At 44.4% G+C, this 14,632-nt stretch overlaps 1 protein-coding gene across 2 annotated transcripts in view; it reads left to right on the top strand.

Annotated features, from left to right (window-relative positions):
- Positions 1-13,972, top strand: part of ltb4r2a (leukotriene B4 receptor 2a) — a 39,356-nt gene extending 25,384 nt beyond the window's left edge. The window contains exons 2-5 of one of the 2 annotated variants that reach the window (XM_084312679.1): positions 6,955-7,510; positions 9,951-10,151; positions 12,199-12,239; positions 12,776-13,972. In XM_084312679.1, the coding sequence (XP_084168805.1) occupies positions 6,956-7,510; positions 9,951-10,151; positions 12,199-12,239; positions 12,776-13,091 (1,113 nt within the window). In that variant the 5' untranslated portion in view covers position 6,955 and the 3' untranslated portion in view covers positions 13,092-13,972. The remainder of the gene's footprint in view (positions 1-6,954; positions 7,511-9,950; positions 10,152-12,198; positions 12,240-12,775) is intronic. The other variant, XM_084312680.1, reaches the window with a different exon arrangement.
- The last annotated feature ends 660 nt before the right edge of the window (positions 13,973-14,632 follow it).

The raw sequence follows: 14,632 nt of genomic DNA on the forward strand, positions 1-14,632 counted from the left end.
CGCTGCATGTTGATCAATAGTAGCCCACTCTGTGCATCACAGTCAGTGACTGTGATGCACCGAGTGGGCTACTATTGTGCTAACAACATGCTGCGACGTCTAGCTTGTTAGCCGGCATGAATGCCAGATTTAAAATGGTTCTCTCCTCTTTGTATACCTTTGTCCTCACAAGTAGTCTGCCAGGGAACTTATGGACACAACAATAGTAGTAGTTATAAGGTGTTTGAGCTTGTAACGTTAGTTAGCTCATAGCTATCGTGGTACACATACCAGATTTGCAAATACAGTACTGTTTGTGATACAAAAAGAGCCCAGAAAAAGAGGGTATATACATTTGACGTAGAAACTGTTGGAGGAGGTTGGGTAGGAGGGGTGGGTGGGGGACACTGTACAAGCAAAACTGTACATTGGAATATTGACAAAACCATACTTGGTAATTTACTGTACATTGGAGGGGGTTGATATTGCTATAAACCTGCATTCCTTCGAATATATCATTAATCAATTAAACTTATATTGAAATACACTATATAGCCTATACATCAACACTGAAATGACAGTGGATAAATAAATAAATAAATAAGAACTAAAGCTAATCGCATGGAAATAGCAAGTCTTGTGTGCGCGGAGAGTCAGCATTGCCTTGGCTCGGGCTGATCGCTATACTAACTCGTTTGGCTGAGTTAGGGGGAGGGGAGCCGTGGGTGGGTCCTGGGCGTTGTGGACAGCGACCCCTACAGTTCGGTCGGGGCGCCTGCTCAGCAAGGGTAGGATCTGGAGAGAGGTAGTGCGACCTTCCACACGTTACACTCTCCCGGTGAGAATCTGCGCGGCCAGGCTGGCTGCCGGCTGGCTGCACATGCGTCGGAGGAAAGCATGTGACAGTCTCCGGCCTCTCGGACCAACAGTAGGGGAAAGTGCGCAACAACCAGGAAGGGGGTTGGGAATTGGCATAACGACTAACAGTGGGATGGGAGAAAAATCGGAAAAAGAAGGAGGGGGAAAAAGATAATAAAAAAAAAATAAGTCTTGTGTGCGCCAGTATGGCCTACGTGTCTAATGAACAGTATAGGCTTAATATATTCTAGTTACTTGTTTCATTAGGATTTAGTAGATACTATATATGCTCTGCCTCTGCCTTACGTACAGTATAAGTACAGACTGTACTGTACTATACTGTATGTAGCGCAGAGCATATAGTATCTACTAAATCCTAATGCAACAAGTCATTAATGGAATAATAAGCCTAGGCATTAATAGAATAATAAGCCTATACTGCGTTCATTCATTTCACCGTAGGCATTAATGAAATAATAAGCCTATACTGCGTTCATTCATTACACCGTAGGCTACAGTATACTGCGCACGTGTGTGTGTGTGTGTGTGTGTGTGTGTGTGTGTGTGTGTGTGTGTGTGTGTGTGTGTGTGTGTGTGTGTGTGTGCGCGCGCGCTGCGGCAGGTGTACCACAAGCTGTATTATGATGACAATACATTAATCTAATCTCATTTCGATGGGTCGCAAGACTTGCAAAGCGCTTCCGCATCCATTTCCACACAGCTGCGTCATTACTTTGCCTTATAAGGAGCTCTGGAGGCGTTGTTTTGTATGCAAATGACCTGATCGGGAACGCGCTTTTGAGTTTAAGACAGAATCACATTCGCCAAGCAGATATCAGATCATATCATTTGTGCGACCGTTTCAGCCACTTAAGACATATTACCAGCACGTTCGGGAACTTGTCATTGATTCTGTCTCAGTGGTTCCAAGATAAGTCTTCCAAAATAACTCTTTGAAAAATTTTGGAGAATGAGACCCATTGTCATTGAGCATCCTGATGGCCTGGGGATAGAAGCTCCTTCATGTGTTGTAAATTATGTTTAATGTGAAATGATTCATATCTTAATACAGTGCAGAGCTATTGTTTTATCTTTTTTTTTACCTTAATGAAATATCATTTCTTATCTCAGGTATATTATTTGTCTAAATAAGTTTATATATTTTACAGCAGATTTAGGCTTAATCTACACAGAAAAGGAGAACATGTACAAAAACAAATCTAGCTTTATTTATTTAACCCTTTCACTACCACACTACAGAAGGTTAACCTTTCACTACCACACTACAAAGGGTTAACCCTTTCACTACCACACTATATAAGGTTAACCCTTTCACTACCACACTACAGACGGTTAACCGGTCACTACCACACTACAGACGGTTAACCTTTCACTATTTAAGCATTACATCACGCGCAGGAGTGGTTTGTGAACAATAAACCATGCCTAGGGGTGGTCGTTAGACCCCCCTAGGCATGGTTTATTGTTCACAAATCACGACTGCAAGTGGTGTAAAGCTTTTATACAACTGCCACATTCATCCAACCTTATTTCTATACAATAAACACACATTAATCGAAGATTTATTGAAAAAACCATCCGCCAGAAAAAGTAGTTCCCACAACTACAAAAAAGACAATTTGCCTCCATGTGGAAGCAGATCGGAAGTGCATCCAACCAACTAACACATCCAACTGTGTATTATTGGAATGATTGAGAGAAGTTGCCTCATGTGGAAGCAGCTTGAAGTGCATCCAACCAACTAACACATCCAACTGTGTATTATTGGAATGATTGATTGAAAATTTTATTACCAGATGCAGAATGGGTACAATACAGTACGGCTCAATACACACAATTGTTAAGGGAATGCAGACCTACTTTCCATAGAACTTCATTCTTAGATGCTTCTATAGAAAGTAGGTAAAACAAATTAAAAAGTTTTCTTTGCCCTATAGGAAAAAAACGTTTTCTTCGCCCTATTTTTTTATTTATTTTTTTAAACCTACTGTAGATGGCCTAAACTTAACCAGTTGGAAACCAAGCGTACAGTAATAAAATTAGCAATCAATCAATCAATCAATCAACTCAATAGGCCATGCTCACTAGAACAGCGCAGCACCCAGCTCTCTCTCAGTCTGACCCGCGTTGCAGACAGGAGTGTGTGTGTGTGTGTGTGTGTGTGTGTGTGTGGGGGGGGGGGGGGGGGGTGGCGGTGGGTGGAGACTAGAGCTAGCGCTGACAGTCAGAGAGGAGGAAAAATAAATTGAAAAGAAAATGTAAATTAATCAATCAATCAAATCGCGATTTTTCTTTTGTTACACAATTATTCAAGACCCATCAATTACATCATCCAACATTGTTTAAACGACTAAGACATTCGCTGTGACAGAATCGCTTGATATTTAGTCGTTTAGTCGCTATCAACATATCCATTTGTAAAGATTATTGTCCACCTTCTTGTGATCCGGCGGATTGATGTGATGTGATTCGGTTGTGGGCGGGTCCTGGGCCAGCAAGCGTGGACTGATCGCAATACATACGTGTAAATGGACTGTTTCAGCCAATCAGAATCGAGAAATTTGCATGCCGTTGTATAATTATGGTTAAAACAGCTTTTTATAAAGCAATTGGGATGGAGGGTTTGTCCTCTTCCGAGACCCTATTACTGGTTCTCGACGGGTTCCCGTTCATGTCTGGGGGATGTTAGCGGAATGAGATCAAAACATAGGTAGAGGGGTCTCACGCCCTTGGGGTGGGCCACCGTGACGGTTCTCTCCGGTTGTCCGCCGGGGATGCAGATCTGCTGTTCGGGTCGGCCCAGGGTGTCACAAGGTTGGGCGCTATAGAGACCCTTGTTGGGTACACTTTTTTGTACCTGGCACTATCATAAGGGGCTGGTTCTCTCTTTTTCTTCGCTCCTCTCTCTCTCGCATGGCGGAGGGAGGGCTGTTAGGGTGGTCTTCTGGACCTCCTCTAGTAACCCTGTGTGCTTCCCGAGCCGCCGGGCCCGGTCCGAAGTAAAGTTTTGTTGATACCGTAGACCTGGAATAACCCTTTTTTGAAAACTGAAACACTTGTACTGCGGTATAGCCAGTGTATACCTGCAGGTGTGTTTTGGAGTTTTTTTCTTGAGGGGTTATAGGAACAACCACCGCATGTGGTCATGGGGGTGGTTGGTTCCCTGGTGTGTTGGAGCAGAGTCAACTCCCGGGTTGCCCAGTTGAGTGTGCCCCTGCACGTTCATGACGTCTGCCAATCATGTCAGCCTTCTCTGCCTCGACCCCTCTGGGTGGGTTTTTTTTTGATAGAGGCTTTGTCATGGTGATCAACAACGCCAGCATGCGCCCCTTCCGCCGGAGGGGCTGTTTTCAGCTGACTCCTTGGCGCCTGTCTCGTCCGCAGTACTCCAGGCTCAGGTTACAGCCTGTTGCCTGGTTTCCCCGGTGCGCTGCCTGCTTCCGTTGGTTAACCTTTTTTGTGTGCTTATGGCCATGCTGACTGCCTGTTCTGCAGTGTCAGTGTGCCAGGCGGTGGGCTATTGGGGGGAAAGGGCCTGCTCTTGGAGGGACCCTATCCGAATACGCTGGCGATGTGGGGGGCGGTGTCACTGAGTGACCGCCTGGTGGGGTCTTAATGCCTGGTGTCATTGACCTCTCCGGGCCCCCTTTTTCCAGGGGATCCAGTCCCTTAAGTGGGACTGGGTCTTCCTTCGCGCTCCGCTGCTACGGCCTTGCCACAGGGTTGGGTTTGCTCTTGACCCCGTGATTTTGGGGGCAGTAACAAGGTTGTTCCTTCGTTCGTTCCCGGGTGGCATGCGGGTTGTGCGTGTGTGTAGTCGTGGGGTCAAGCCACGGTCTGCTCACCCTGTGCGTTGGGTTGCTTGAGTGCCTCTTCGCACGGTCGGATCCGTCGCCCTCCTGTGAACCTCCAATAGGGGGGGTATCCTCCATTAGGGAGGGTCGGGTGGGCTCGGTCCTCCCCGGTCTGATGGTTGTGGGGGGCCTCAGCGGGGTACATTTGTCGGGCTATGGCTCCCGCTCAGCCCCTGTTGCAGACAGGTGCTGAGCAAGCCATTAACGACATAGAACGGAGGGTTATGTATATAACCCAGTTCTATGAGTTATGGTGCGCTCAGCACCTGGACGCCGCTGCGGCCCTTGATCTCACCTTGTGGTGAAAGTTTGGGAAGGAGGCGAGTAGGTGACCACACACCTGCTTATGAAGGTAAGCGGAAGGGGGTGTGGTCAGACGGATGTTGGGATGTAAAGGTACATGGTGGAATTTTTTATTCAGTGCTCGTGCACGAAGTGAAGTACAGTGCAGACAGGTGCTGAGCGCACCATAACTCATAGAACTGGGTTATATACATAACCCTCCGTTAACCTTTCACTACCACACTACAGAAGGTTAACTCTTTCACTACCACACTACAGAATGTTAACCTTTTCACTACCACACTACAGAAGGTTAACCTTTCACTACCACACTACAGAAGGTTAACCTTTCACTACCACACTACAGAAGGTTAACCTTTCACTACCACACTACAGAAGGTTAACTCTTTCACTTGATTTTTCTTGTTTATATCAGGGTCCCCCATTTTCCTTATAATACATTTACATTTAGTCATTTAGCTTTTAGACTTACAAGGTCTGTACGACAAGTCACACTATGAAACAAAACACAGTTATTTTGATGTAGCCTTTCCTTCCTGGTTCAGCCAATACCTTGACCCCCAACATTACATGGCTTATGTGAGGCTTCCAACAAATTGACATAACAAAAGAGCTTGACGCAAGGTGTTAATGTCCCCAGAGAGAGGGGGGCCATCGAATACAATGCATTCTGGGTAGGGTTGTAGTTGTTTAACTCACCGGTGTGAAACTCTCCACAAAGTTCGAAGGCCATTCATCTCTGAATGCGTTTTCTGATATCACCATGATTCATAGGAAGTAGCTTGAAAAGTATCCCACCAAAATGTGATGGCTTATTTTGAAGGTATGAATCTGTACTTTCACAATATGTAAAAAAATTAAATTTGACGTTGCCTCAACAAGTCCCTCCTATCCACGGCTAGCCGTATTTCTCTCCCACCCAAACGTCTTTCTCTGGTCTGCATCCCCTTAACAATGTGTATTGAGCCGTACTGTATTGTACCCATTCTGCAATCTGTAATCTGAATGAAAAATAAAGTTTTCATTCATTCATTCATTCATTCAGAGAGCTGATTACCAGCACATCTGTGTTCAAACGATGTAACTTCATATTGAATATGTATTTCAATGAACAAATTAATTCAAATAAAATACTTTATATTCCAGAAAGGCCTGCTTTCAGTCTATGAGCAATGTTTCATCCAACTTGGCCCTGTAGTTGGCACCACCCTGAGATTAGCTGTGGATAGAAACATTCAGTTACAGTATGTTGTTATGGATGTGTTACTACACTATTATTACAATGTTACTACACTGTTATTACATTGTTATTTCACAAGCATAATAACCTTAATGGATGGGTAACGAATGTCTAGTTAATGTAAGTCATTACCATTTATTTGACATGGGAGAATGAAAAGGGAGCTAAGAGAGGGTTAGGTGAAAAGGGTTTTCAAGGGGCTGGGGAGAGCAAGGTATAGCTATGTGTCGATGAAGGACTGTGGGATTCAAAAAGGAGGCTATCCGTGGAGTCGTTGAGTGGAAACTGTGTTGTTTTGTGGGTGAATCTGTTCTGTATGTGAGTCACTGTGTAGGTGTCACACAACTGCATCCCACTCACTCACACATTCACACACATTGACGGCGGAGTGCAGTTAGGGGTTAAGTGTCTGGCTCAAAGAGGGGAGGAGCGGGAATCGAACCGGGATTTCCGATTACCAGACGACTGCACTACCTCCTGAGCCACTGTCGCCCCGATGTTGCACACACACACACACACACACACACACACACACACACACACACACACACACACACACACACACACACACACACACACACACACACACACACACACACACACACACACACACACACACACACACACATACACACACGAATGAAAGCTTGTGATCACTGAGGTGACAACATGACAACACGTTGTTTGTTTTGCTCACAGGATGTCTGGAGTGAACGGCAGCGGCGGTCTGACCTCTCTCCAGCCCCCCTGTCCGCCTCAGGACAACGCCGCCTCCAGCAAGGTGGGGGCGCTCATCCTCGGGCTCGTCTTCCTTGTGGGCGTCCCCGGCAACTTCTTCGTCATCTGGAGCGTGCTGGTGCGGGCGCGCAAGCGCTCCGTCACGACCCTCCTCATCCTCAACCTGGCCTGCGCCGACGGCTCCCTCATGGCCCTGACGCCTTTCTTCATCGTCTACCTGTACAAGAACACGTGGGCGTTCGGCAACGTGCTGTGCAAGGTGCTGTTCTACCTCTGCCTCGCCAACATGTACGCCTCCATACAGCTCATCATGCTGATGAGCGTCCACCGGCTGGTGGCCGTGGTCTGGCCCCAGCGGCTCGGCGCCATCACTGGCCGGAAGACCGTACTGCAGGTGCTGGTGGTGGTCTGGCTGCTGGTGCTGACCGCCTCCGTCCCCGCCATCGTCTTCAGGGAGGCGGTGCCCAAGTGCCACAACCGCTCTGTGTGCGAGTCGGTCCACTATCAGGATAACCACGTGAGTGACTGGTGGGGAGGGGGGTAAGGGGGGGAAGCTTAGAGAGCTGACGCTAAGTTCCATTGCAACTCGGACAAATGGAATGAGCCTCGTCTGAGTTCTTATAGTGTCAGATCCCCCGCTGGGGCTCGAACCGGGGGGTTTCAGATTCAGATTCAGATTCAGTTTTATTGTTGCATCTTGTCACATTCTCATACAAAAAGAGCAAAGTTCTTGGGTCTTGCCCCCTCAACCTACAGCATGTCAATAAAATACACAATAGAATACACACGAAATAAACACAATAAAAACCAGCATAATAATGATTTAAGAAAAAGCTGAGAGTGGTGATATAAAAAGTGCAACAGTAGAATAAAATGTACATACAGTACTTAAAAATACTTTAAATACTAAATACATTAAAAAAAACACAGGGTCAAATCGAATTGTTTAGGTATTGTTCATGAGTCTGATGGCTTGATGGTAGAATGAGTCCTTGAGCCTGCTGGACCTGGCCCTGAGGCTGCGGTAACGCCTCCGGGAAGGCAGCAGTTGAAACAGACTGTTGTTGGGATGGCTGGGGTCTTTTATAATCCTCCGGGCCTTGCTGATGCACCGGTTGTTGTAAATGTCCTGTATACAGGGGAGCTCACAGCCGCAGATTTTGCGGCTATAAGAACTCAGATCTCATTCCATTTGTAGGAAGTCGGAATTTCCGACATGGCCGCCCACATCGTGTAAACGTTAATGTATTTATTGGCTGTTTTACGAGTACATTTGTCAGTATATTAGCTATCTGTCGTTGTAAACCGTCTTTGGGAGTTGTAGTTCATGCGAGAGAGAAATTATAGGGAAAAAATTGCTAAAAAGGTTTAGCGTAAGCTGACGGAACAAATGCAGCGTTATTATGAGTCATGCTTCATAAGTTTGGCTTCACATTTCAGAAAAAACAAAACATTCATACTCTATACATTCATACACATCAATAGGAACAGATTAAGCTCATAATAATTCTGTATGCCGTATATAAATATAGTATATAGTGTACATCCAAACAAAGAGTCTAGTAGTTCGCCTCCTTTTTCAAGCTGTTCATTTGAACTAACACCTCATTTAGAAAAAGCCACTCCCAGCTTCTGAGTTTTGTCAGACCACAGTAACTCAGGATGTTTGCTCTGCATTGCATCATACATTGGTTGGTGTCAACTTGTCATATAAAGTACAATAAAACATAATTACCAATTCCTTTTCAATATCTCCAAAGACCATACACATTCACTTACAGCATTACACCTGCTTCTATAGCCAGATGTAGGATACTGGATAGTGGTAGAACGTTTGACATATTTAGGTATTTTCCTGGATAACACCATGAGCTTTATAGCTAACACAGAAATGTTATAGGGAAATCACAAAAACAATGTAGCCTATGTATTTCGGAATAGGGACTCAGCAAATATTGTCTGATCCTTTGCATCCCCTTCATGGTGAGTTTGACAAACTTCCATCTGGAAGGCGCTATAGAGTTCCTCTAGCCCCAAAAACATATAAAGTCCTTCATCAACACATGCCATTGCTCTGATGAATTATTTTTAGATTTTAATTTTAACCATGGTACTGGTTAGGTACCTGCAGCTCTGTCCCTGTTTTTGTTGTTGTTGTTTCTCTTTTTGTCTATGTATTGGGCTGTTTTGGACCAATGTCTTTTGTATTGAAATTATATTGAAATTCTTTATTTGGAAAACCACTTGAGATACAGTATCTCGTTTTCCAGAGGGTCCCACATTTTGTGCAATGTAATACAGTGTAATTTGTGCCTGCGTGGTGTTTGTACTGTGTTGTCTTGTTGATTGCAACCATGGTGAAGCCAAAGACACATTTCCATGAACGTGGACAAATACAAATATCTATCTATCCTACTTGTATAGCCAGAAGTAGGATACTACTTCTATAGCCAGGTAGGATAATACTTTTTTTTTTGCCTTTTCTTTCTCCCATCCCACATTTTGTGGTTATGCCAATTCCCTTCCTGGTCATTGCGTGCATTGCCCCACTGTCGGCCTGGGGAGGGTGTAGAACTACCACATGCCTCCTCCGATACATGTGGCCAACCGTTACCTGACAGCGAGGAGTTTCACTGGGGGAACGTAACGCGTGTGGAGGTTCATGCTATTTCCACCAGATCCCCTCCCTGCTGAACAGGCGCCCCGACCGACCAGTAGGAGTAGCTGTTTGCAATGACCAGGACTCATATCCCACCCGCGAACACTGCCAATTGTGTTCGTAGGGACGACTGACGAAGCCGGAGTTACCGCTGACAGCTGGATTCGAACCGAGAGTCTCTGCGGTGGTAGGCGAGTGGTTAGACCTCTACGCTACCCCACCGCACCTATGTTTTCATGCTCTTGACATGTTTTGTCATTCACTATTAACACCCTTCCTCTCACCTGCTTCCACGCAGGTGATCCTTCAGTACACCATGGAGCTGGTGTTGGGGTTTGTGGTGCCCTACCCCGTGATTGTAGGCAGCTACATTGGAATTCTGCGCAGGATCAGACAGACTAAGTTTCAGCGTCGGATACGCAGCGAGAAGCTCATCCTGGCCATCGTGGTGACCTTCTGTGTCTTCTGGTTGCCCTACCACATTATCAACCTGGTGAAGGTATTTGTCTTCTGGTTGCCCTACCACATTATCAACCTGGTGAAGGTATTTGTCTTCTGGTTGCCCTACCACATTATCAACCTGGTGAAGGTATTTGTCTTCTGGTTGCCCTACCACATTATCAACCTGGTGAAGGTATTTGTCTTCTGGTTGCCCTACCACATTATCAACCTGGTGAAGGTATTTGTCTTCTGGTTGCCCTACCACATTATCAACCTGGTGAAGATATTTGTCTTCTGGTTGCCCTACCACATTATCAACCTGGTGAAGATATTTGTCTTCTGGCTGCCCTATCACATCTGGTGAAGGTACACAGTAAATTTCGCAGAGTAAATTTTATTCAAACTGAGTCCATTTGAGCCCAAGTGAGTAAAACTTTACTCAGTTTGAGTAAAATGTACTCAGTTTGAGTCAAATTTACTCAGCAAAATTTACTGTGTATTTGCTTTCATTCTCGATGACATTTGCGCCACCCAATCAAATTCAAACACTATCAAATCCAGACACCTCTTAGCATGCAGGGGGCGGGTTACTTGGTTTATCAGTCTTAAATCAAACTCTTTGGTTTAACCGCGGAATAATCACTAGATCATAAATGCTAGGATAAGATTTGGAACAGATTCAAACGTAGATACTTAAAACCTCTTAACATGCAACGGCAAAATCCATTCAGCGGTTCTCGAGTTACATGCAGATATGTGAGGCATGCGCCGAAGTAGACGGCAGACTTAAAAAAAAATCAAATACCACTCCAGACTCTCGAGCCTCTACCTCCGTTAATCATTTGGCGATGATTGGACAGGGTTGTAACCAATGAGTAGGGCTTTCCAATGGTACCCCACATGGGAATGAGCGAATCAGGGATCTAGGTGAAAAGTCACAAGCCAAAACAGGAAAAGAATTCTCTGTCGAATGCATTGAAGTCTATGAGAAAATCGTTTTCTGAGCTTTTACCAAAACCGCTTCTAATCCCTCATTTCTGAACGGATTTGTATGAAATTTGGACATGTACTAGGGTGTTTTTTCAGCCATACCAATTATTTTTGGAAATACTACTTCTGGACTACTAACTACTACAGAAAAACGTGAGTAACAAGTTTTTCTACAACTCAAGTTCAGACCTATGTTACTCTATTTCATTAGCACTATTTATTGTATCAGAAACTTCAGAATATCATCTTTCAGAAGAGATCAGACCCATGCATGTGCTATAAGTATAAAGTATAGTATTTTGGTTTGCAAAAAAAGTATGCAGTCCTCAAAAACGAAAACTAAAAGGGCCACTTTTGTGGGCGATTGTTAAGAGGTTAAGATGTCACATTTTCAGAGGGGCAGGGCCCTAGCTAAGATTTTAGAAATACTGAGGTCATGGGTCGTAACCCCGCCAGGGGCATGCTCCCCCGAGAAAACATTGAAGACTATATTATAAATCTTTTTATACTATATTTTAAAAGTAGAATCTGTAATGCAGCATAATGCTGTCAAACTGTTTGAAATGTGATTTGGAGTTTCGTAACTTATCACACTGTGGATTTCTCCAGACCTCTCTTGGCAGAGTCTGATTTGTGGCCCAGCAGTAGCAACCCCTCCCCCCAACCTAGACATCAGACCAAAACTAAACAATGTAAATGTGAACAAGCAAGGGAAATAAGGAATTTGAAATGTGGTGCGTTGCTGCACCCACCAGAAATGACGTGTTCAACACAAGGGAAGAAAGAGGTGCTGAAAATATAATAGAAATATATACTGAGAAGACATTGGTGTATAATGTTCATTGTTCATTCATGATTTTTGCAATGTATTATAATAAACAAAACGAATTCTGAAACCAATAAAAACGAAACCAAAACTATAGCAAACCCACTTTGGAAATGAACTGAAACTAAACTGAATTGAAAACAAAAAATGAAATACAAATAAAAGACGAATGAAATATACAAAACTATAATAATAACCCTGGTCAGAAAAAAACAGTTGAAAGGTCCCACGAGAAGCGCTTCCTGTATCTGTGTCAAGGATCCTGATCCTTCAATCCGTCTTTCCATAGGTTGCATCGGCACTGTGCCCAACGCATCCCATACGCGACCGGTAAGTGATTGGAGAAAATGTAATATGTGTTTTATTATAGTGATGCCAAATGCCATAATACATCCTATACAAACCAATCAAATCATCTGCATTTCATCCACATTATCCCCTTTCAGAGGGAATCCATTTTGAGGGGTTCTTCTCAGTCTGGTAAAACAGCTCCGCTCTGGGAAAACCACGAGCAGGCTGACTATTCACCTCAGGGTCTCGGTATACTTGCTTTTAACCGTGCGTACGAGTAGACAAGCGACTGCGTTGTAATAATACATACAACATTCTCGTCTGAAAAAAGTAGCATGGCATAATTTTTTTGTCACCATGATGACCGTAGAAAATGCCATGATATTACCATTGGTGACCAAAAAATTTTGCCATGCTACTTTTTTCAGACGAGAATGTTGTTTGTATGTATTATTATTGTGCTTGTATGTGTATGTGTCTCTTTAAAATAAAACTGGATAGGAACTCCGCAACATGTTCTCTCCACTCTTAAATGTTCTCCTCTCTCTCTCCCCACGGTCCTCTGTCCGCTACAGCTTGATAGCCATAGCGCATCGATTCCGCCCCATCACCTCCGCCCTGGCTTTCATCAGCAGCTGTGCCAACCCTGTGCTCTACACCTTGGTCGGGAAGTCCTACATCCGTCGGGACGGCCTGTCGTTCATGGCCCGCCTGTTCGAGGGCACGGCACTGGACTCAGGGCTGCGCAAGAGCCGACAGAACAGCCAACAGAACAGCCGAGAGAAATACAAAGACGCAGACGGAGTTATGCTCAAGGAGAGAGACCCGGACTCCTCGGCTAGCGCCAACACCAGCTCCAGCCTGAAGATAACCGTGAAGAACGGCAAATAGGGGACAGAAGAGGCAGCAGCAGGATGCAGTTGGGTTTCTTTTGGACACATAGGATTATTATAGGATGCCAGGAGAGCGGGAGGCTTGGCGCGCTATAGGTCTTCGATGGGAGATGTCCACCCGTGGCCAGAGGATCCATGAACACGCGCATGGCCTTTGAGATGCCCGCTGGCCATGCGCTTTGTGTAAAAACTGAACCATCTTCCTGTCGGTCAGGGAAACTATACAAGAAGGAAGGGTCATCACGTCAGAATACCAGCGTTCTGTGCTCTGCTTGGTGCCAGACTTTGGTGCCAGTTCTATACAAATTCTAAATATACAAACTATCTGAGGAAATATGCATCAACCAATATATCAAACGTTAGCTAGTTAACAATGCAACAAATTACAGATGATTCTGACATCCGAGGTAATAACCTGTTTAAATTACAGGTTTAAATGTCATTCAACTTAATGTCAGCCAAACTGAAGGTTTCCACACGTTCACGCGCTACACAGTGACATGATGACCCATCCTTCTTTTATAGTTTCCATCTGGTGTCAGTGCTGAAAACTAGGATGATCACACCCTGATTCCTTTTCAGTAATGAGACTCAGAAGAGTGGTTCAATTAATTGATTACACTTGGGAAGTGCCTCGACTGCCGGCTGCGTCATTCAGGCCAGATTGTGAGGTCAGCTGTTGAGCTCCTTGGTTTTGGAGGGAAATCAAAAACCACTTGCCTTAATTGCTCCTGCAGTTTTTCAGTCGACCACTAGAGGGCAGTACTAGTCATAGATGTGTTCACTGCATGAACCATCCTTGTGGTGGGACTTTTGTGTGTGTGTGTGTGTGTGTGTGTGTGTGTGTGTGTGTGTGTGTGTGTGTGTGTGTGTGTGTGTGTGTGTGTGTGTGTGTGTGTGTGTGTGTGTGTGTGTGTGTGTGTGTGTGTGTGTGTGTGTGTGTGTGTGTGTGTGTGTTGTGTTGTGTGTTGTACTTGAATATTTTCATTTGATGGAACTTTGTACTTTTACTCTACATTTGAAAGGATGTATTGTACTTTTTACTCCACTGCATTTTTCTGAAGCCATCAGTTACAGTACTAGTTTCTTTGAAGAAAATTATTTTGCATAAAAAAACATGGCAGAAATGTATGAAGATAATGTTTTTTCAAATCTGAAGCCTGCCAACTTCCAATGGAACAAGGTTTGAACACTTCCAAGCACTGGAATACACAAACATCACGTAGAACATACTTTTACTTTAGATACTTAAGTACATTCAATATTGAATACCTCTCAATAATATAATTTTGAATGGAGTTACCTTTACCAGAGTGCTATTTTATCTGGGTATTTCTACTTTTAGATAAGTAAAGGAACTGTGTACCTCACTGTGTACCTCTTCCACCACTATCAACAAGACACGTGTACATGAATACATGGTCAAACCCTTCATAACAGGTACTGTGCTGAATCTAACAGGATCCTCACTGTTGTGTATTGTATAAAGACCAGGGAGAGCAACAACTGGACACCCCCCCACCCCCCCCACTGCAGAGT

The sequence above is a fragment of the Notolepis coatsorum genome (genome assembly GCF_963971535.1).
Source record: "Notolepis coatsorum genome assembly, chromosome: 4".
NCBI lineage: Eukaryota > Metazoa > Chordata > Actinopteri > Aulopiformes > Paralepididae > Notolepis > Notolepis coatsorum.